This window comes from Protopterus annectens, chromosome 1.part1 (genome assembly GCF_019279795.1).
Source record: "Protopterus annectens isolate FY-2018-M chromosome 1.part1, PAN1.0, whole genome shotgun sequence".
NCBI lineage: Eukaryota > Metazoa > Chordata > Ceratodontiformes > Protopteridae > Protopterus > Protopterus annectens.
In genome coordinates, this window is record NC_056726.1 from 97,111,450 (window position 1) to 97,133,616 (window position 22,167).

General features: G+C 43.6%; 1 protein-coding gene across 1 annotated transcript in view; it reads left to right on the forward strand.

Annotated features, from left to right (window-relative positions):
• Positions 1-22,167, forward strand: part of MEI4 (meiotic double-stranded break formation protein 4) — a 354,669-nt gene that overhangs the window by 243,344 nt on the left and 89,158 nt on the right. Inside the window, exon 2 of the mRNA XM_044086812.1 lies at positions 8,949-9,212. Coding sequence (XP_043942747.1) covers positions 8,951-9,212 — 262 coding nt within the window. The 5' untranslated portion in view covers positions 8,949-8,950. The remainder of the gene's footprint in view (positions 1-8,948; positions 9,213-22,167) is intronic.

Genomic DNA, 22,167 nt, shown 5'->3' on the forward strand with positions numbered 1-22,167 from the left:
ACAGAACATATGGGAGGACATATGTATGGGTCCCAAATATACAATGTCTAGAAGAGTTAGTATTTTTGCTTAGAACTGTTTTTTTATAACCTAAGCAGATTCCAAAGATTTTTTCCTCAGATGCCAAATGTTGGAGGTGTGATGGGAAAGAAAGAGGTAGCTGGGAACATATGATGTTCTTCGTGTTTCACTATTGCAGCCATCACACTTAGGTTATCTGCCTGCAGGTAGCCCTCAGTCGGCCCGAATACAAGAGACTTTGTATTTCTGTGTCGATTGCTGTCACTTCATGACTGACGTCAGGTCATCAGAGGTGGAAAAACAGGCAGCCGATGCCATTATATCAGTCTTTCTTGCCGAGGAGCCCGAAGCAGAAGCAGTTCACATGAGTGCTGGTCAGCCACTACATGAGTTTTCGTTTCTGAACTGAATCATCCTGAAGTCTTTTAAAGCTAAGTACCCCGTTGGGAAACCTTTTTTCTTGCTCTAACCGATATCAGAAAAAGTAAAAAATTGTCTCACCTGTGGAAAGCCAATGCCACACCGAGATTTTCATTTTTACTGCGTCACCTGTTTAGGCCCAGACCACAGCCTACCTCGCTGTTGGTTTTGTGCTTTGTTCAACACCCGAACTATTCGTCATTGTGCCCTTATTGTCATTAAATACTTTCGCTATCGATCTCCGTATTCTGAAATGGCTTTGGTAAGCCATCCGTCTACCAATCTTCCGAAAAAAACATAAGGATAAAGACAAGAGACAGACTGCACAGGTCCAAAACTGCCAACGATGCTTCCATTAAGCTAGTTGCCAGTTTGCCGGTACCAGTGAAGCACTTTCACAGCCCATGATGCCCGCTTTGATGGATTCGCAGGCCATTACCGAGACCCATTCGGAGTCCGATATACCGTGAGACTCTTGTTTGACTATGGAACCTGCAGATGTCTCTACCTTTAATGGGTCCGGAGCCGCTGTGCAGGCACCGGCTTCTGAGGAAGTTCTTCGCATTACCAATATTAGACACAAACTGATGACTTCTTTTGCGTCTTCATTTCTGTCTAAAACTACAGAGTTTCTAAGGCCAAGAGTATGTGCTATGCCTAAAAAAAGATGACTCGAACTCAAGCACATGCTTCCTTGCCACGATCTCAAATGCTTAAAATGGCAGAAGACCTGATCATGCTGATTAGAGGATTCCAGACTTCCCCTGCTAAGAGAAAGAGACCTGTCCCCAGCAGCTTTAACTGACCAACAGTCCGACTCTGAGGTTTCTGAATATGAAGACATGCCTTTATCTGCTTATGAGTGTTCATATACAGAGGAAATACCTTCCCTCTGCTTCCCTTCCAGAGGATGTTTTTTTTTAGTGAAACCCTACATACTTTGAGAACATTACCACTGGGAATGCCAGGATTATCCTCCATCCAAAAGGAGACTCAGAGAATTTTTAGATTTGCCACAACATAGACCTTTAGCTATCCCTCCTGTTCTGGATATTGTGGATGATGTCTTTATGGAATCCAGTCTAACTCCTGATACTTTACCCCCTGCTCCAAGGAAACCAGACAGGTACTACAGAGAGTCCCTGACTCTCACAAATTTATTTTTAAAAATCCTACTGCTGACCCAGAGGTTATTTCCCAAGGGCCTGAAGGTATAAAAGCAACTACAGCTAAGAGGTGGGACAGGGATTACCGAGCTTTAGACAGATGGGGTAAAACAGTATACACCTCTGCAACTCTTGCCATTAAGGCATTGAATTGCCAGTTTCACACGCTGAAATATCAGCAACATATTATGGAACTTATTAAGCAAAAATTATTTACCTTTCCTGACTGTGCAGAAAATAAAGAATTACAGGAGCTTATGCATTCTGCAAGCCAAGTCAGCAAGCATACCTTGCAATGTGGGTTTGACGCCCTAGAAGCAGCTTGCAGGGCAGCACTCACTGGTTCTGTACTGAGGAGGCATGATTGGCTTAAGGAACAGACCTTGCCAGGCCATGTCAAATCAAAATTACTGAATGCTCCTTTGAACAAGGACCATCTGTTTGGCACCAAAGTAAAAGAGGTTCTAAACAAGATGGAAGAAAAAGCTAAGTCTATGCAGACAGTCAAAGATTTTTTGCAAGTGCAGCCTCCAAGATTCAGTAGGCATTGCCCCTCGAAACATTGGTCCTTTCCAGCCCCCTCAAGGCCATCTCAGTCTAGACCCAGGGGAAACGGTCTCCCCCCCAGATTACAGTCTCAGGGTATGCAGAGATCTAAGCAATGCAGTACCTCCACTTCTAAAACAGGGAGTGCTAAGCCACCCCTTACGGAAAGAATTCACAATGACTTATCAACTCCACTTTTCACCTCTGCCCAATTGCTCGTGCCCCTATGAGGAAAACTTGCCCACCATGCGAAAAACTGGACCTCCATCACCAAAGACCGAAGGATCCTCAACATTGTATTCCAGGGGTACAAATTTTACTTCCACACACTGCCAACCCCAAAAGGGTTCCCAGACCTTTCTCCAAACCAGTGGGCAGAGGCACAAAACCAAGTTCAGTCCTTGCTGTCCATAAGGGCAATTCAACCTGTTCCTGCAGAACAGATAGGTCAAGGGTTTTATTCCAGACTTTTCCTGGTACCCAGAAAAGAGGGTACTTGGCGCCCAATCCTAGATCTTTCTATTTTAAACGCCTTCCTGGTGGTACCAAAATTCAAAATGCCCACCCTTCAGCAGTTTCTTCCTATGCTGTCCAAAGATGCCTAGTTAGCCACCCTAGACCTAAAAGAAGCCTATCTGCATATCCCTATCAGGGACTCCTGCAGGAAATATCTACGTTTTAGGCGGGACCTATGCATTATCAGTTTTCTGCACTGCCCTTTGGCTTACCACTGCTCCAAGAGTCTTCACAAAATACCTGGCTCCAGCCATTGCCTATTGCAGACATAGAAAGATTAAAATATACCCTTACTTGGACGATTGCCTGATTCAGGCAGACAGGAAAAACTGTTGCAGCACCTGACATTTGTAAAGAACCTTCTAACCTCCTTGGGGTACGCTATCAATGAAAATAATTAAAAACTATTCCCCAGTCAAAAGATTGTATTCCTGGGAACAAGCTTGGACACAGCACCCCAGATGGCATTTCTTACTCCAGAAAAACAAGCCTAGCTAACAGGCTACTTCACTCAAATGGCCACCAGAACCCAGCTATCTGCAAGGAAAATCCTGCAGGCCCTAGGGTCCATGGCCTCTTGCATTCTACTAATTCCATATGCCAGACCGCATATGAGGAAACTTCAATGGTACTTAAAAAGTCTTTGGTGCCTGCATTCTTAGGACCTGGAAACCATCATACCTTGTCTAAGGACAGAGTTTCTTTGGTGGGCAGCAGCATGTAACCACGACAAGGGACTTCCCTTTACACAATCCCACGCCGCCCAGACCCTAACCAAAGATGCATCAGACTATGCCTGGGGGGCACATCTTGATGACAAGTGCATTCAGGGCCACTGGAGCCCAAGTCAAATTCATCTGCACATCAACCAAAAAGAGATGCTAGCTGTTCAACATGCTCTGACAGCCTTCAGAGCCCTACTCTCACCAGGACCCCAGCTAATAAAAACAGACAACACCACAGTGATGTGGTACATCAACAAGTGGGGGGGGGACCCACTCTTACCCACTCTTACCCCACTCTTACCCACTCTGCAGGCTAGCCATGACCCTCTGGAACACTGCCTTAGCCATGCATATTCATCTGCAAGCTCAATTCCTGCCGAGCAAACAAAACTCTCTGGCAGACGAAATCTCCTAGACCCACGAGTGGCAATTAGACCCCAACACTTTCAGCCTTCTAACCCAGAAATGGGGAAACTGAGAGGTGGACCTTTTTGACTTCCCCTACAATCACCGGCCAGTAAATTATGCACCAGGACACCTCACAGCAGGGCCTGGAAAGTGGATGCCCTATCCTTTCAGTGGGTAAACCTCTCAATCTGTACATTTCCCCCTCTGCCTCTTCTTACAAGAATATTACTCAAGATAAGACAGGACAGACCAAGGGCAATCCTGATTGCACCAGACTGGCCATGCCAGCACTGGTACCCACTACTGCGCAGCCTGTCACCAGTGCCACCTACCCCAGATCCCAACCCTCCTCATTCAGCAGGAGGGACAGATCTTGCATCTGCAACTGCAAACCCTAAACCTTGCAGCCTGGCTCATTCCTTGAATTCTCCTCCAGTGACCAGCCTAAGCAAGCAGGTGCTGGACATCATTCTTGAAGCCAGAAGACCCAGTACAAGGAAATCCTATGCTGATAAGTGGAAAAGGTATTGTTCCTGGATTCAGTCTAAAGGAGTGGACACAGCACTGCCCTCCTTACCTCTAATCCTGGATTACCTAGCAGATCTACTCCACAGAGGCCTATCCTTCTTTTCCATTAAGATACATGCCTCTGCCATCTCGGCTCATTACAACACTGAGCCACCTTTCTTCTCTTATCCCTCTCATCAAACAGTTCCTGAGAGGGGCCAACAAATTAAGGCCACCAAGGAGAGCCCCCACCCCTGCTTGGGACCTTAATTTTGTACTGGAAAAGCTCACGCTACCCCCCTTTGAGCCTGCAGTGTCAGGAGAGTTAAAATTCTTTTCTTGGAAAACAGCCTTGCTTTTGCCATCACTTCAGCTAGAAGATTGTCTAAGCTACAAGCACTTATGGTTGTGGAACCCTTCATTATTTTTCTTGCAGACAGGGTCTCCCTCAGGACTAACCCGAAAGTGGTGTCCAGTGTAGCTCTCAACCAATCTATCCATTTGCCAACCTTCTTCCCTAATCCTCAAAATAAAGGGGAAAGGATCCTGCACTCTTTGTACACAGACAGCTCAGATTCTACCTTGATAGGACTTAGGCCTTCAGGAAATCTGACCAGTTACTAGTCAGTTTTGCACCAGGGGCAGAGGGCAAGGCCATATTAAAACAAACCAGTTCCAAATGGATAGCACACTGTATCCATTTCTGTTACAAACACCATGGGAAACCAACCCCTCAGGGGGTCAAAACGCATTCCACTAAGGCAACTTCAACCTTTGCAGCATTCCTCAGGGGAGTCCCTACCAGGGACATTCTGGAAGCTGCTACCTGGAGTTCTGTTCACACCTTCACCAAGGATTACCACCTGCCTATCTTTTCCAAATCTAGGGCGGGTTTTGCAACAGCAGTCCTGCAGGGTATACTAGCCAGCCCCAACTATTCTTGACTGCCTCCATCCTTCCTCAGCTTTGGGAATCAACCTAAGTGTGATGACTGCAACAGTGAAACACGAAGAACATAGTACAGTTGTGTACACTTACCATAAATGTAGATGTTAGAGTGTATTCACTGTTGCAGTCCTGGTTTCCCACCCTTTAGCCCCCTTGTCTCTATCTCTCGCGCTCCTTCTCTGTCTCTATTACTCATCCCTTACAGGGCTTTTGGCATTTACTTTTTACTGGTGGTGTTTATTCCACCATAACTTAGCTCCCTATTTGGGGGCTCCTGACATTTGAGGCAAGAAAAACTGATGTAATGGCGTCGGTTGCCTGTTTTTGTACCCTTGATGACCTGACTTCAGTCATGAAGCGACAGCAACAGACGCAGAAATACTAAGTCTCTGCAATTCGGGCTGACTGAGGGCTACTTGCAGGTAGATAACCCAAGTGTGATGACTGCAACAGTGAATACACTCGAACATCTACATTTATGGTAAGTGTACGCAACTGTACTTTTTGGGAGTGTAATGAGTTGGCAGACTTAATTGATAGGCTGGGTAATGGGTAATCCTGACTCCTTTAGTTTCTTTTCTTCATGAGGATGTGCAGCAGGGGTTAAAGGTAATAAGAAAACCTGCTACTAGAAAATCTTGTGTTTGCAAATGGATGAGGTTTTCTAAGTGGTGCAATACAGGAACCAGAGGGTCCCTTGAGGTTAGTATTGGTCTTGAAATATTTGTGTGAGCTACTTCAGGATGGTTTAGTGTATGCATCCATTAGGCTGCATTTAGCGACCATCTCTACTTGTCTGCCAGCAGATCCCCTTCTTTTTTCTTCTTTTTGGTAAAACAGTTCAAGGAAGAAGTTTTTGTATATGAGCATCCCTCGCAAACAAATTCCTCCTTAATGGGATCTTATCTATATCCTAGAAAAATTGACCTTCAAATCTGCTGCTCAGGCTAATCTGAAACTTTTATTATGGAAAACTTTACGCTTATTGCTCTGACATGTTTATTGCTCTGACATCTGCAAGGCAAGTTTCCCAGCTGGAAGTGCTTGTGGTGGGACATCCTTACCTTATTTTCCACATGAATAGTGTTGTGCTGTGCACTAATCCCTCTTTCATGCCAAACGTAGGATCAGATTTCAATCTCCTTCAGGCTGTCAACCTCCCTGTGTTATTCCCATAGTCTAAGAATAAAGCGGCAAGGATACTTAATATCCTGGATGTGCACTAGCAGGTTAGGTATTACCTTGACAGAATGAAACCCTTAAGGAAGGCTGAAAGGCTTTTTATTTTCTACTCAAGGCAAAAAAGGGTCAGCCTGTCTCTAAGCAAATCATTGTATCATTGTACATTGGTTGTCCCTTGGTATTGTTTTTGGCAAGGTGAATTTAGGCAAGTTAAAGGCACATTCCACCAGGGTATTTTCATCTTCAGTTGAGTATTGGAGAGGACTTGTCTCTAGAAGTATTCTAGAGGCAACAACTTGGTCCTCTGCCCATACTTTTATGAAACACTTAAAGCTGGGTGCCCTTTCTAGATCCAGAGGAGGCTTCACTAGGACAATTCTCTAGCTGTTCCTGGACATTTATCAATCCTCCTCCAGTGCTGGGTAAGCTTTAGGAATCTAACAATATGCCAGTAAGGCAGTGCGCTTGTTGAACATATTGCATTTGCATAAGTTGTACTTAGCTATCACAGTAGATGTGTGGAGAACACACTACCTTACTGGCAGTATCCACCCACCACCCCATATTTGAATGTGCATAGTTTGATTTGGTATGTTTATGTGTATGTGCATGTGTGGTTTGCTTTTGTTGGCACTAGAACAGTAAGTGTTTGCAAAGCTTGTGTTTCCATCTTCTATTCCTGTTGGACCTAGAAAACTCAGTCCAGCGGTTTTATAGGGCAGTCCCTGTACTGCCAGGTGATTGGACCAATACACCCACAGACAGGCAATGAGAAGGAATCTTGAGCTTTAGTAGTTTGCCAGCGTGAGGGTAGCAGGGCGGTACTGCCCATATGCCAGTAAGGTAGTGTGTTCTTCAGTTATCTACTGTTACAGATCAGTAAAACTTTTGCAACTGTACTTTTCTTCTTATAATTCTAGGTTTGATTCCCTTAGTCTGTATTTGGCTGTTATCTGATGCTGAATAAATCTCTTAATCCGGCAGTGCCCCTGGGGATTCCCTGAAAATAGGCCTCAACTCTGCTGGAGAACTTACTTAATAAAACGTGTAAATAAAAAAAATATATAGTTTAATGGAAAGTCACTTAGACCACAGTTCTGAGCAGTGCCAGCCTGTGCGTCATTTAAGGTATGACTGCTCCTTTTTATTGAGAGGTTCCACTGTGCTTTAATTTTTCAGGTTCTGGAGTTTACCAAAGTCTGTCTTTTTGGGATATGTTGCCTGCTTTTTGATTTTAGGAACTGATACCTTCAAGCACTACACAGTGCAAATATAAGGACAATTATTGCTTAGGAAAACTAATCATAGGTTCAGTGAGAACCCAAACATACGATGTACTGAAAAAATCATGAAGGAAGTCAAGCATCTTCCTTTATGGTGAGTACCCGATTGTACTTTTTTCTCATCAAAACATTGGCTAGACATGTTTCCCTGACAGCAGCTCTAGACATGTCTCTATTTGCATTTAGTCAAACTGTAGCAAATTTACAAAAAAAATAAATAAAAAAATAAAAAAAGACTTTATTTGACATTTGATTACTGGGAAAATCCGACTGGGTAGGAGTCCAGTTTTGGTGGAGCCATGGGGTGAACATCTCCAAAATATCAGAACAATAATTTTACAATCTTTAAAAATAATATAGAAAACAGCTACAGGTTAAATAATTATACCCAAATTAGACATAATGTGAAAATTTGATTAAGAATAGATACAAGGTATATGACAATGATTTAATATTTACAGAAATTTTAGTCAGTTTATAGAGAAATGAAAGGTAAGTTAGTGTAATACAAACAGGAGTTACAATATGAAGTGAGGAAAAACAGGCTTATGGGATATTTAGATAGAAAGCTAAGGGAGTGAAATTGATGGGACTATGGAATTTAGTGAAGAAGGGAGAGTAAGAAGATGTAAGGTATGAATATGTATTTGTTCACATTCAGGGATACAATTTATCCTGGTGTTGAGCACCTGTTAATCAGTATGGAAACTATGAAAAAATTGTAAATAAAGGTGCATGAGAAATACCAAAACTTTATGCCGAGTCTCAAGCATGCTGGCATAGTTTGATTTTAGATAAGGCATCACATTTGTGAACTTTTCCTTAGAAAGGCAAAAGACTTAAGTTAGATATTCCGTTATTTAACTGTGATTATTTGCAGTTGATGAAAATTGTGTGTATCCAGCCAGGCCAGAATACTGATAGACTAAGAAGTGAAGCACTCAAGAGGAACTTAGTAAAAAGCATCACATATTTTTCAGTAAAAACAAAAACAAACAAAAAAATTAGGCAGTTATTCTGTCATTCACTGGGTACATCTGTGCAGTAGTTACCAGCTAGTTTGTAGTAGCTGAGCCATTTCTAAGCTGCATCTTTGGAGCAGTGGGAAAAGATCACTGTTTTCAGTTAATTTCATTTTATATCCATTCATAAAAGTTACGAGTGATGTACTTGCAGTAATCAACTTGTCTTATGAAAATAATCTACAGATATATTTTATTTTTCAGTAATGTCTGGAGAAGACTTAACAGTAAGACTGCAAATTTGGTACTATAGAACATGTAAACTGGCACTAGCATTAGCAGTAATCAGCACCAGACCACCAGGTAAAACCAGCAAAGAATATGCAGAGTTTCTTGTAGCAACTGTGTCTTGCCAAGGGACAAAATGGAGGTCAAAAGTAGAAGCCCTTGAAGCAGAAGTGTTTCGACTACGACAGGAAGCTCTCCTGAGTAAACTCTCTTCCAGAACAAAAGAAAGCTTGAGCATTGGTAAGTTTGTGAACAGTAAATTTCCTTTAAGATTATGGCAATTGTTGTAGCTGATACCAGAGCAAACCCTTTACTGAGGGATATCAGATTATAAAAAAATATGTTCCCTAGCATCATTTGATGTCCATTAAGTATCACTTCCACTCTTGTTGCCGGCTTTGCAGCCAAAACTAAAGAAAGTTGGAGATATTTCACATTAGACTGTGATAAGTACTTTTTGAAAATTGTGTTTATTGATCTTTTAACCAACTTCTAAAAGACCTACACACAAAGCATTATAGAAGGATCCATATCTATTACACAGAAGAAAACAGCACATGAACTTTTATAAATAAGCATCTTTCTTTTCTTGCAATCTGTGGTCTTGCCACGTTACAATCCCTGATGTTATAGTGCATACCTGGTTTGTGCAAGTTTCATATCGTATAACATTCTAAATGCAAAGGCATCTTCTTTTGCAGCCCTTTTCCAACCTTTCTTCAATCAAATATTAATATCAAACATTATGCATAACAAATTAGTCTGGTGCATCTTATTTAAATAGAATCCTTAATCAGATTCATATCCCTTTATTAAGCCTGACTATATTCTGTTCAACTCATTACAGCTTACTCATCAAAATCCTGTCTCACAACCTTCCTGTTATAACCAGATTTTCACATCGTATTAATCACGTCTCAATCTTGAATAGTTATCATATCTTAGATAATCTAGTCCATCCAGTTCAGTGTTAGGACTGATCACTGCAAGTGGATCTCATTTTGGAAGCCATCAGGGGATCCAAGCTCAAACTCCTCCCCTCACTCCCACAATGCACCACATTTTCCTTTCCCTTCAAGCTTGTTTGCTGATAAACCAAATGCTTTAGGACAATTCCAAGCTTCAGATACTTTTTGAGCTAATTCCAATTTTGATATGTACCAGTTTCTTTTGTGATTTTATTTTGTAAGTCAAAATATTTACGGTGAATAGAATAGTTTGTTGATAGCTGTGCTTTTGTATCCAATTTCTTTTCTTTGCTGTTTTTTTACCTGTTTGCTCCTGTCTAATTTGGCCAGTAACTTAGGCAATTTTGATTTAGCATTAGCCTTTATTTTTTACCTTTTTAGAGTATTTTTGGTGGCTGTGAGTTATGGAGAAGGATAAAGCTGTGAAAGCCTAAGGGTTTAAGAAGAGTGACCCATATGACCTCAAAATTCCTCCCCAGGGATGCACACAGACTTTAGGTCATATGCCAGGAGGTGGAACAGTTGGATGCTTTATATGAAATTTGCAGATATTTCAACTCCAAAACCCTCCAGGAAAGGAGGAGCAACTTGGTTCTAAAATGACTTCTTTGAACTGAAGCCAAAAGAAAAATGAGATGAAGAACTGAGGAGGACAGAGCAGCAAAGGACCAATATAGGATTCCCTCTGCTCCAGTGGCAGTAAGAAAGTAGGTTTCTCCAACCAAATCAGCACAGGGACCAAGTAGAGCTGTAGAGCAAGTTTCAACCATTGGAGTTTCCCAACTGGAGCTCTCTGTCCTGCTTGATCCCGCTCCCAGGAGAGGATTGAGAAGCTTCTCCTTGGAATGGGCATTATGAAGTGACTTTGGGTCAAGGCTTTCTTCCTCCATGTGAGGTAAGGTCAGCTAGGTCCCTCTGAAGCCCTTCAATTCACTTTGACTGCAATTGAAAGATGAAGATTTTGGTAATGGCTCAGACAGAAATAGATGTCCTCTCTTTCCCTTTTGGTTGTAGGATGACTGGTTAAATTCCTGTACACTTGGCATCTAGGTCCCTATCCTGGGACCATACTAGCACTGGGAGTGTCAGAATTGACTAATTTCTATACACCTATGGATCTGAGGTCAGCAAAGCTCTTCTATTGTACCCTGATACCAGGATCGCTTCCGGTGTCTGTTACCAAGTCTTTGATGTCTAGGATCACTAGGCCCCAGGTCATTGACATCAATGGTTGGTGCCAGATTTGGCTACGATTCCCTTGGTGCCATTCTTGGCATCTGCATCAAATGGCCTTCTAGTCCTTTGAACTGCAGCATTAGCGTCAGTGTTGATACTGAGACTCTGCACTTCCAAGTTAGCATTGATCTTTTGGGCATCAGTGTTGTCTGGGAGATCAGTTACTGGTATTTTTGACACTGAGAGCCAGAGGACAGAATGTGTTTTGCTGCAACCCTTCTGGTTGTTAAATCTCAGGGAGCCTGCTTCACCTCAAAATGTCCCTCAGTCAAATATCTTGGGTCTTTATCTTCATCCCAAATGAACAAAAGAGTGGAAAGCGTCTAACGTTCCTACGTGTCCAGAAAAAGATTCCTTTCCTGAAGACTGACAAATCCCTTCTGAGTGTTCCTAGGAAGAGAAGATGCAAAAAAAAAATCTGGTTTCCCTGACTACCTTACCCACTTTGGGCACTAACTTGGATTCATTGAACTTCCCCCCTCAGTTCCTTCCTGATGACTGCAAGTTTGGGAAATGTTAGAGCAAATGCATCAAAAGGTATTTTGGCCAGTTGTCCTAGCCTGGGCTAGGGAAAGAAATTTTTCAGAAGGCTTTTTCATTTCACCACACCTACATCTTGAGTAGTTCCTACTGCTTACTGAATGATTGCTTTGGTGGTGGACAGAGTATAGCAGGACCTCAATGTGGTAAAAGCTATCTCGAGTAGAATTGATAAGATCCTCTGCCTAGCCATAATACTATGCTTTTCCACAGGGAGTTTTGTTGTGGCAAAACTGGATTGGGTTCTTCAGAAAATCAAGTAAAAAAAGAAACAAAAACTTAGACAAATGAAGAAAACAAGTAGTTTTGCTAGGGGGAGGCTCCCTTGTGGGATACTGTGTTCCCACACCCCATACACCTACTCGCAGATCACAAAACAGTACTAAAAATGTCCTCACTCTGACGGTCGCACATTAAAAACATTGCTGGTATATAGCAGCACAGTGAAACAGAATTTGACAAAAAAAACTGATGATGTGTTGTTGCCCTCTCTCGTCTTCATTCTTACCAGGTTGAGTTTGGTTCCGATTCTGGGATCCAACTCAGCCTTTATATGCAAGCTAGAGGTCTTCCACTAGTGCGTGGCTAAACTCTATCCCATCATGCTCTAGATAAACTCGCCAGATCTCTTTTGCCGCTAAACAAGATCAGGTGCTCGTTCTACTGGATCTGGCTAATTATACTCTTTATTATAATCTCTAATGTTAGCAATTGCTTATTCTTCACTGTTATTTAACTAAAATGGCTAGTTATTCTGCTGCCCAAATGTTGAGGGCATATAACACTTTAATGTCATACAAGTAAAAATAAAGAAATAGGTTAGTGCTTTCGCAACCTAAAACAACTAGATAAAACAAACCTTTAAATAATATACAAAAACAGTTAAAAGCAATTAAAAATTAATTAAACAATTAATTAGTGCGCTAAACCCCTCTTCTTAATGGTGGTTTTAAAGCAATAGCACTGTTAAGACCAGGTTTCACATATGCCTTAAAATTTACAAACCATTTAAGCTCTGCAAGTTCAGTAGCATTAACAATATCCCCTTCTCTTAGACTATTTTGCAATACTGTAAACTTGAAACTATGACCCTTGCCAATCTCAGGCAAATGTTTTGGTAATGCATTTGTAGTTTTTTCATTGCGAATATCATTAAGGTTCTGCAGAATCCTTTCTTTGAGCATCCTGTTAGTTTTCCCTATATAGTATGATTCACATTGTCTGCATTTAGCCATGTATACCAGGTTTCTAGTACAGCAGTCAGCATAAAAGTTCAAATTTAATAAGTTGCTTGCTTAAGGGATGTATAATAGAAGATGTAGTCCAGATGGAACTACAGGCCTTACATGAGCGACAGGCAAAAGTGCCCTTACGCTGTGACTCAAGATGTTTATTAGAATTAACATGTTTATAACAGAGGTGTTGCTTCAAATTCCTAGCATTTTTAAAACAAAAGCTTGGAGTTACTTTTATATGCTCACAGATAGATGGATTGGTTAGCAAGACCGACCAATTTTTCTTTACAATCTCACAAATCTTGTTAACTTCTGAAGAGCAAGTCAAACATACTCTATTCTTATTAATAGTAGGTACATTCTCAGCTGTCCTTGATACAGTGGAAGAGTCTTCAGAATAATATAGTGTAGCAGCTAACCCATTTGTTCCATTCAGTTCAGTAACTATCTTATCAAATTTGGGCCAAAAGGCTAAACTACGAGAAATTTACCTTGCTGCCTTCTCAGCATGTCGTATTTATAGGAGCATAATTGGATTCAACAAACATGATGGCCAGACTTCCTCAAAAAGAGTTCAAGTTCTACATCAGGTTTTAAATCTTCTCACAAAGAAAAAAGCTCAAGCAAGGATAGTCCTAAAAGTCTTGGGGACAATGGCAGCAGCAATAACCCTGATCCCCTTAGCACGTCTACACATGAGTTCTCCAGTGGCTACTGTCCACTCAGTGGTCTATGTAGGAATTGCCAGTATCCCACAAAATAATGATCAGAAACTTGCAAAAAAGATCTTCGTTGGTGGCTTTACTCCACTCGTGATGCTAGGTCAATCATTTGTACTTCCCCAACCATTGCCCACAGTGACCACAGGCACCTCTCCGATGGGGGGTTATCTGGGAAAGACTGTCCAAGGCACCTGGCAGGATCACATGGCTCATTTGCACATCAATGTCCTAGAGATGAGAGCGGTGCGTCTAGCATTGCAGGCATTCCAGGACTCTCTTCCGCTGGGAACTATTGCAGTACAGACATGTCATGTGTATGGTACATAAACAAAGGAGGACAACCCAGATCTTGCCCACTTTGTCAAGAGGCCCTGAGAGTATGGCAGTGGGCGACCTCCTCCCAACACCTTCTGATAGCAATGTACATCCCAGGAAAATCCAGAGTGATGGCAGACAGACTCAGCAGAGCGATTCTGATGCCTCACAAGTGGTCCCTAAAACAGGAGGTAGCGGAAAAGATATTCCGCAAATGGGGCCAGCATTGATGCAACCTTTTTGCGACATCCATGAATGCCAGATGCAGCAGCTACTTTGCCCTTATCCACCAAGGGATGCACTTGTTCATGATTGGCCCTCGGGTCGACTGTACACTTTTCCTCCCTTTCCATTAATACACAAAGTTCTTCAGAAAGCTAATTGCTTGGGAAGGTTTTTGATACTCATTGCCCCATACTGGCCTTGTCGAATCTGGTTCTCCTTCCTGTGGCGTCATCTTTGGGAGGAGTCTTAGATTCTGGACCCAGTTCCAGACCTTTTGATTCATGCGTCAGGAATGCTCCATCCTTCCCTTCAGATCCTCAATTTGACAGCTTGGCTGCTTCGATTCCAACCACAGCCAGGTTTCCTAACCTCTCTTCATCAGTTAAACACATCCTAATTTCTTCTCATAAGGCTTCAACAAGAAAGATATATAGAAGCAAATGGAAAAGATTCTCATTATGGGCTTCTCGTAACCGCATCGATCCCTTTACTGCCCCACTCAATTCCATTCTAGAATTCCTAGTGAAATTATTCAACGAGAGTGTATCTGCGGCTACCATTAAAATTCAACTAGCAGCAATATCTAGTTTTCATAAGGTCTATATTACGTGATCGAAGAGTCAGTTCATCAAACGGCATTTTGCAGTGAAAATGGCGTTCAGCGAACTGTTATAGTGAGATCACGGTACAGTGAAGATCGGAATATTTGCACTTTTCCTCACTGTAGTGTGATCTCAGAATTGGTATATATCATTAGTAGGGGGTGGGGCGCAGCCCCCCACAATAGCAAGTTCGAGGTCTGGCATTTTCGGCCTTTAGGCCGTTTGATATTTAGACTGTTCGGTGTTGTAATATAGACCCATTTTCATATAGGCGAGTCTGGCCTCAACGTTATGCCTCATAGGCTATGCAAGGCATTTCTTAAAGGTATTTTATTACTACGACCACATATCAGAGACCCCCCCCCCCCCACCCAGCACCATGGGACCTAAATTTCATCCTATCTTTTTTTTATTTTTCCCCATTTTGAGCCAGCATCATCTTGCGAACTTAAGTTTTTGACATGGAAAACTAATCTCTTGATAGCAATTACTTCTGCTAGGAGGGTATCAGAGCTACATGCCTTGTCAATTAACGCCCCCCCCCCCACTTGTTTTTCCACAGAGACAGATTATCCTTACAAACAAACCCTTCCTTTTTGCCAAAAGTATGTTCAGAGACAAACTTGAACCAATGTATAGAGCTGCCATTCTTTTATCCAAATTATAGGAATAAGGCAGAATACATGATCTGATATTGTTAATCCTCGTTCATTCCTTACGCACGGGTATCGGTTCCAAGCTCGGAACCGATCCGGCCATTTTCCAAGCTCGTGTCAGCTTCAAACTCTCGAGGTAAAACTCTTACCCACAACCCCCCTCTCCCTGTTACCTCACATTTTGTTTGCCGCATTGCCATCCGGTCGTGTCAAGCTACTTCTGTTGAGCTAAGTACAGTCAGTTGTTGTTTAATTGCTTTACAAATTACTTTTCTATCAGAAAAGTTCCTATTTTATTGTCCCTTACCCTATTGCATCAAATGTTCATAATTTCCTCAGGTTTTTCTGTTTTTTCCTTACTACTTTTTCCTCGTTGGTAATCTTTTTCCCTTTTCTCTCTCATACCTTCGGATACTTTCTTGTACCATTGTTGGTACTTTTCTGTTAATTAATTTGCTGTTATAGCAGATAAAAAAGGTAGTCCGGGGTTTAAGCGGTGTTCTGATTGTGGACACAAACTGCCTACTTCTGGATGCGCACTCTGTGTGTTTATTGTTTGGGAGCTTCCCATTTATCTGTTGAACCACCCTGTACTATTTGGGAGAACTTTTCTAATTGAACTTTGTTGGAAAGGAAAAACAAGCTGATACTGAAGGGACTTCTAAAATCTCCATTTTCAGAGGCTATTTCTGGGTCGGAGGTCTCAACCCCTCCTAGAGCCCATAAGAAAATGGATGTTTTCTACTAAGGCTAAAGCCTTGCCTTCATCCCCAGCTGGGGACTCTCACCAACCAAAACCTAAAAAGGCTAAATATTTGACTCCAGAGCTCTCTGTCAGCCCCAGTGCTTTCGGTGTCTAGACCTTCGGCACCGAGGCCTTTGGCTCCATTAGTGATTTCGGCTCCGTCCTCTCCTACAGCCTCCTATATATCGGCACCGAGGGTCTCCTCTGTTCAGACCATTACAACTGTATCGGCACCGACCGTTCAGTCGGCGCAGATCTAGATCACGTCGGCTCCGAGATCTTCCTTGGAACCGAGGCCTTTATTGTTGACTCCAGTTTTGTCAGTTCCAGCTTTGGCACCGACTCCCACTCCGGCACCGACAACTACTTCGGCACCAATCCCTGTATCGGTGCAGACAATGACATCGGCACTGATGACTTCTTTGGCGCAGTAGTCCAGTCTTTCTCGGCACCATTGTCCTCTGTGTGGTCAGATGAGATGGGCACCGAGTCTGCCTCTTCTGTGGACAGGCCTGTTTCTCCCTCAGTCTCCGTGAGGTCCACTAGAAGCCTTTCCGAACATGATGTGTTGCGTCTTGTGGACCAGGTACTCTTGGCCAGAGGTATCCCTCCCCTCAGGAACTATCCTTTCTTGGGAGGTGATCACCCCATCTCCAAAGACCCCTTCTTATTCTCCTCCTTCATTGCCTTTGAAGTCCATGGATATAGCACAGTCTTCCCCTTCTGCGGTTCCCTTTATGGATCTCACTAAGGAACCGCAGTTGCCTTCATGGCAGGAAAGTTTTGCTTCGACCCAGGATGTCGGCTGTGACACGCATAGCTTGCTGCTCCACAGCCATCCAGGGACTCTGGGTCGGCAGGCTGAGCCACTTAGTGGAGGGGTGACCCCTGCCCTAGGCATACACTCCTCTTCGGGTGGACCAGCCTTCCAACTGATGGAGAAGGCTTTCGCTGCTGCTGGCAATACCGGACTGTCTATACCGCCGCCTTCCTCTGGTACACTGGTTCCACAAGTTGCATCTGGTGGACTCTGGGTGCAAGGGCCGCAGGACATATTCCCTCAGGAATCCCCTTTTCCGCTGTATTCTCCAGCTTCTCCCACTGATGAGGTCCACCGGAAAAGTTTGTGTAAGAGGAAGCACATGGACTCCATAGAGGAGTCCCTCAATGAAGACACAAATTTCGATGAGGGGGAAGGATCCCCTAGGTCACCCTCTGAAGTATCCTTTGGTGATATCCTCGAAATCCTGAAACAGAGAGGTGACTGGCAGTCCTCTAATCTGACCTCTGAGGAATCTGTGTTCCTGCAGGCCTTTCACACCCGGCCACCTACCTCCTGGGTTACTCCACCTGCCGATGAACTTGTCCGGCTCATCGTGCTTGGAAGGCTCCTGATACCGTTGAAGCTATTCCCCATTGGCCAGATAAGATCTTGTCCCCTTCTGCTTCGGATCCCCATTGGTCCAAAGGTCTTCCTGTGGATGCTTTGGTGGTGGCCGCAACAAAAAAGGATCTGGCAGAAGAAGAAAGCCAGACTGTCCATCTGCCTAACAAAGAGTCCCGGGCCCTGGACAGAACAGGGAAGCACACCTTTGCTTCAGCGACCTTTGCTATCAGGTCCCTGAATTATATGGTACATTTCACCAGGCTTCAAAGGGATCTGGTTTCTGAGCTCTCAGAAACCTTGGCTGGTGCCGTGTCTGATGAGGTCCGTGACAAAGTGACCTCTCAGCTGGCCACCATTGAATCTATATCTATCTCTTCTATGCGACTGATATCTCACTCATCAGAAGGAGCAGCTAGAGCAGCGGGTTCAGCTGCGGTCTTGAGACAACACGTCTGGATGCGCTTGTGCAACTTCGCGGAACCCTTTGTCTTCTTTTCTTATTGCCCCCATTGAGCCCTCCTCATTGTTTGAGCCCAAAGTTAAAAGCACACTGGCCAGATATGAACAGGATGGTAAGACCCTTTCTGTTGTAGTTGTCCGTTATTCTTCCCCTCAACATGCTTTCTCCTGAAACCAAAAGAGTGGGAAGATATTGTTCAAGAAATCTCAGGGTCCTTTCCCTGACACATAGGGCAAGTTCTCCCACACAGGCAGAGGGGGAAACTCACAGGGAAAACGCGTAACCAGGGTTCCAGGGATTCTTTCCCTGGTCAATCCTACCAGCGCTCCTGAAGAGCGGCCCAACTCCTTTCCTGTGGAGGTGGTTGGGGGATGCTTCTCCTTGTACCCTTCTGCCTGGCTAACCATCACCACCGATTCTTGGGTACAAAGGATCATAACCAGAGATTATCATGTCCCCTTCGATCTTTGTCCCGTCCCTTCAAAAAATCTTCCCTACGTTCCACCCAGTCAAAGGGAAGAAGCAGCACTAGAGATAAAAAAGCTGCTAAGAAAAAGAGTCATCCAAATAGCCCCTCCAGTCCAGTTAGGATCCGGATTCTACTCAAGACTATTTTTGGTGCCCAAGAAAACCGGGGACTGGAGACCAGTTTTGGATCTCAGTGTATTGAACAAGTTTGTGAGAGTACAAAAATTCTGGATGGTCACAATACAGTCTATCCTCCCACTTTTGGAAAAAGACGATTGGATGTGCTCTATAGATCTTCATGATGCGTACTACCACATAAAGGTGGACAGGCCATCAAAAAGATTTCTGCACTTCCATGCGGGAGCCTGTCACTACCAGTTCAGAGTACTGCCCTTTGGACTCTCTACAGCTCCCAAAGTGTTCTTCACAAAGTGCATGGCAGTTGTCACAGCTCACTTGCAACTTCAAGGATTCCAGGTGTTTCCATACCTAGACGATTGTCTCATTTCCGTCCCCACCAAACATCTACTGGAAAAAGCCCTAGCATACTCTCTCCTCGCTGCTCAAAGGCTAGGCATAACCATAAACTGGCAGAAATCCAATCTCACCCCATCCCAGTCGACAGAATTCACAGGGGTTATCTTGGACACAAAAAAACTGCAGAGCTGCTATTCCGAAGCACAGAATTCTAAGGATAAAGCAACAACTAATTCTAATCCTTTCAAAGGAAAAATCCATGGCTCACTCGGTTCTACAGCTGTTGGGTTCCATGGCAGCCTCCATCACCAGGTTTCACATAAGTCTTCTACAATGGCTACTGCTCAACCAATGGTATCCTTTTCAGCATCCTCTTTCAGCCATGATTCGAGTAACCCACAGGTGCAAACAGGATTTAAACTGATGGATGACACACAATCTCTCACAATGGTCTCGCCCCTTCTCCCCCCAGCAACCCAAAGCCACAGTGATCACGGACGCCTCCCTGATGGGGGGGGAGCATGTCAGGGACAGACAGTCCAAGGCACTTGGTCCCAACTGGAGGCCCATCTGCATATAAATGTTCTAGAGCTGAGGGCAGTGTTTCTGGCATTGCAAGCATTCCATCCCCTGCTGCCGTCTGGGACAATTCTGATTCAGTCAGATAACATGGCGGTGGTCTGGTACATCAACAAGCAAGGTGGAACCAAATCTTACCCCGTTTGTCGAGAGGCCATGAGGATATGGCAATGGGCGATGGCTACCAACCGTTTTCTTCTAGCAAAGCACATTCCCGGGAGTTCCAGCGTGCTAGCAGACAGACTCAGCAGGTGCATTCTTCAACCTCATGAGTGGTCCGTGAATCCCTTGTTAGCAGCGGAGATCTTCGACCTCTGGGGCCGTTTTTGCTGCGACCTCTTTGCATCCCCGACCAACTATAAATGTAGAAACTACTTCGCCCTAATTTCCCCTCCGAGACAGTCACCCAGGGATGCTCTAGTCCACAATTGGCCCTCGGGTCTTCTCTACGCATTTCCACCCTTTCCTCTCATTCCCCAGTTTCTGAAGAAAGCCCTGGCGGTTGAAGAGCAAGGTGATCCTCATAGCACCATATTGGCCTCGACATATTTGGTTCCCCTTCCTTTGGCCTCACCTACTAGATTGACCATGGATTCTCCATCCAACCCTGGAGTTGATCTCACACCCACAGAACCTGATTCATCCCAATCTGAACAGCCTGAAGCTAATGGCTTAGCTACTCCAATTCCCTTGATTGCCCGGCAGAATGATTTTTCTTTACCAGTACTTCATATTCTCATTGCTTCTCATAAGTCTTCCACTAGAATTACTTATCTGAGCAAGTGGAAAAGATTTACCTGTTGGCTGAAAGATAAACAAGTAGACCCCTTTTCAGCACCTGTGTCGATAATACTAGACTATCTGGCCGACCTGTTTCAGTCGGGTCTATCGGCCTCTACCATTAGAGTTCATTTGGCTGCAATTTCTAATTTTCATGAGGGTGTCCAAGATTCCTCTCATGTCCCATAAATTGTACAAGACCTTCATAAAAGGTGTGAATCATCTGAAGCCACTTTTTAGAGAACCTATTCAACCATGGGATTTATTAGTTCTACAAGCTCTGACCATGGCACCTTTCGAACCAGTCTCTTCTTGCAACCTCAAGTATTTGCCATGGAAATCCTTGTTTTTGATCGCTATTACTTCTGCCAGACATATTTCTGAACTTCAAGTTTTATGTATCAAGAGTTCATACTTGATTTTTCATGGAGATAGAGTGTCTCTGAGAACTAATCAGTCATTTCTGCCTAAACTGATCTCTGAAATGTCCATTAATCAAGCCATTGAATTGCCAGTTTTCTTTCCCAATCATTCAGAGGAGAGTATTGCCTGCATACCCTAGATATATACAGGCAAATCCGTTTTTACTTAAACAGGATTAAACCCTTTCGCAAATCTGACCAGTTATTTTTGGCCTTTTCTGGACCTAGAATAGGATCTGCTGTTGCTAAGGTCACATTAGCTAGATGGTTGAAGGACTGTGTGACCTTTATTTACACACAACGTAATATCTCGTTGCCTACTACCATGAAAGCTCATCCAACAAGGTCGGTGGCAACTTCTGCTGCCTTCCATGCCAGAGCTTCTTTACATGACATCTGTGCAGCTGCAACTTGGGCTACGCCTCATACCTTCATCAATCATTACAAATTGGATTTTCCCTCCAGGGGAAGAGCATCTTTCGGTTCTATGGTGCTCAGGAATGTCCTTCCATGAGAGCCTCCCAAGAATAGAGGTAGCTGGGGACTCTGTCCCATGCGTAAGGAATGAACGAGGATTAACAATATCAGATAAAGAAGTTATGTCTTACCATAAAGTTTCATCTGTATTGTTGATCCTCGTTCAGTCATTACGACCTTCCCCCTCCTGTGGTTTCTAGTGGATCTCACCATCCGGTTCTCTTAGGTTATTTGATCAGAGGTAGCCTCTACCGTCTTTAACTTGCAAACTCAATCTGAGGTAACAGGGAGAGGGGGATTGTGGGTAAGAGTTTTAGCTCAAGAGTTTGAAGCTGACGCGAGCTTGGAAAACGGCCGGCTTGGTTCCAAGCTCGGAACCGATACCCATGCGTAATGACTGAACGAGGATCAACAATACAGATGTAACGTTATGGTAAGATATAACTTCTTTTTACATCAGCTGGATGTGCATAGACAATTGTGTTTCTATTTACACAGTACTAAGAACTTCAGAAAATCTGACTAGCTTTTTATGTTTTTCAGCTTCAAAGAAAGGTACTTCAGTCTCTAAGGTGACACTTTCAAAATGGCTTTCAGACTGCATAACCTTCAAATATAAGACTCCGTACAGAGATCTTCCCCATAGAGTTAAAGCCCACTCTACAAGAGCCATTGCAACCTCTTCTGCTTTTCTGGCTAACTACCAGTTGATACCATTTGTGCTGTGCTGACATGGGCAAGGCCACATACTTTTATCACTCATTACAAAATTGATTTGGCCTCCAGGAACAGGGCCTCTTTTGGTTCCACGATCCTGAAGAATATTCTCCCTTGAGCCACCCAAGAAAGATGGTGCTAGGGATGCTTTCCCAACCTGGTAAGGATGAAGGCGAGATAGGAC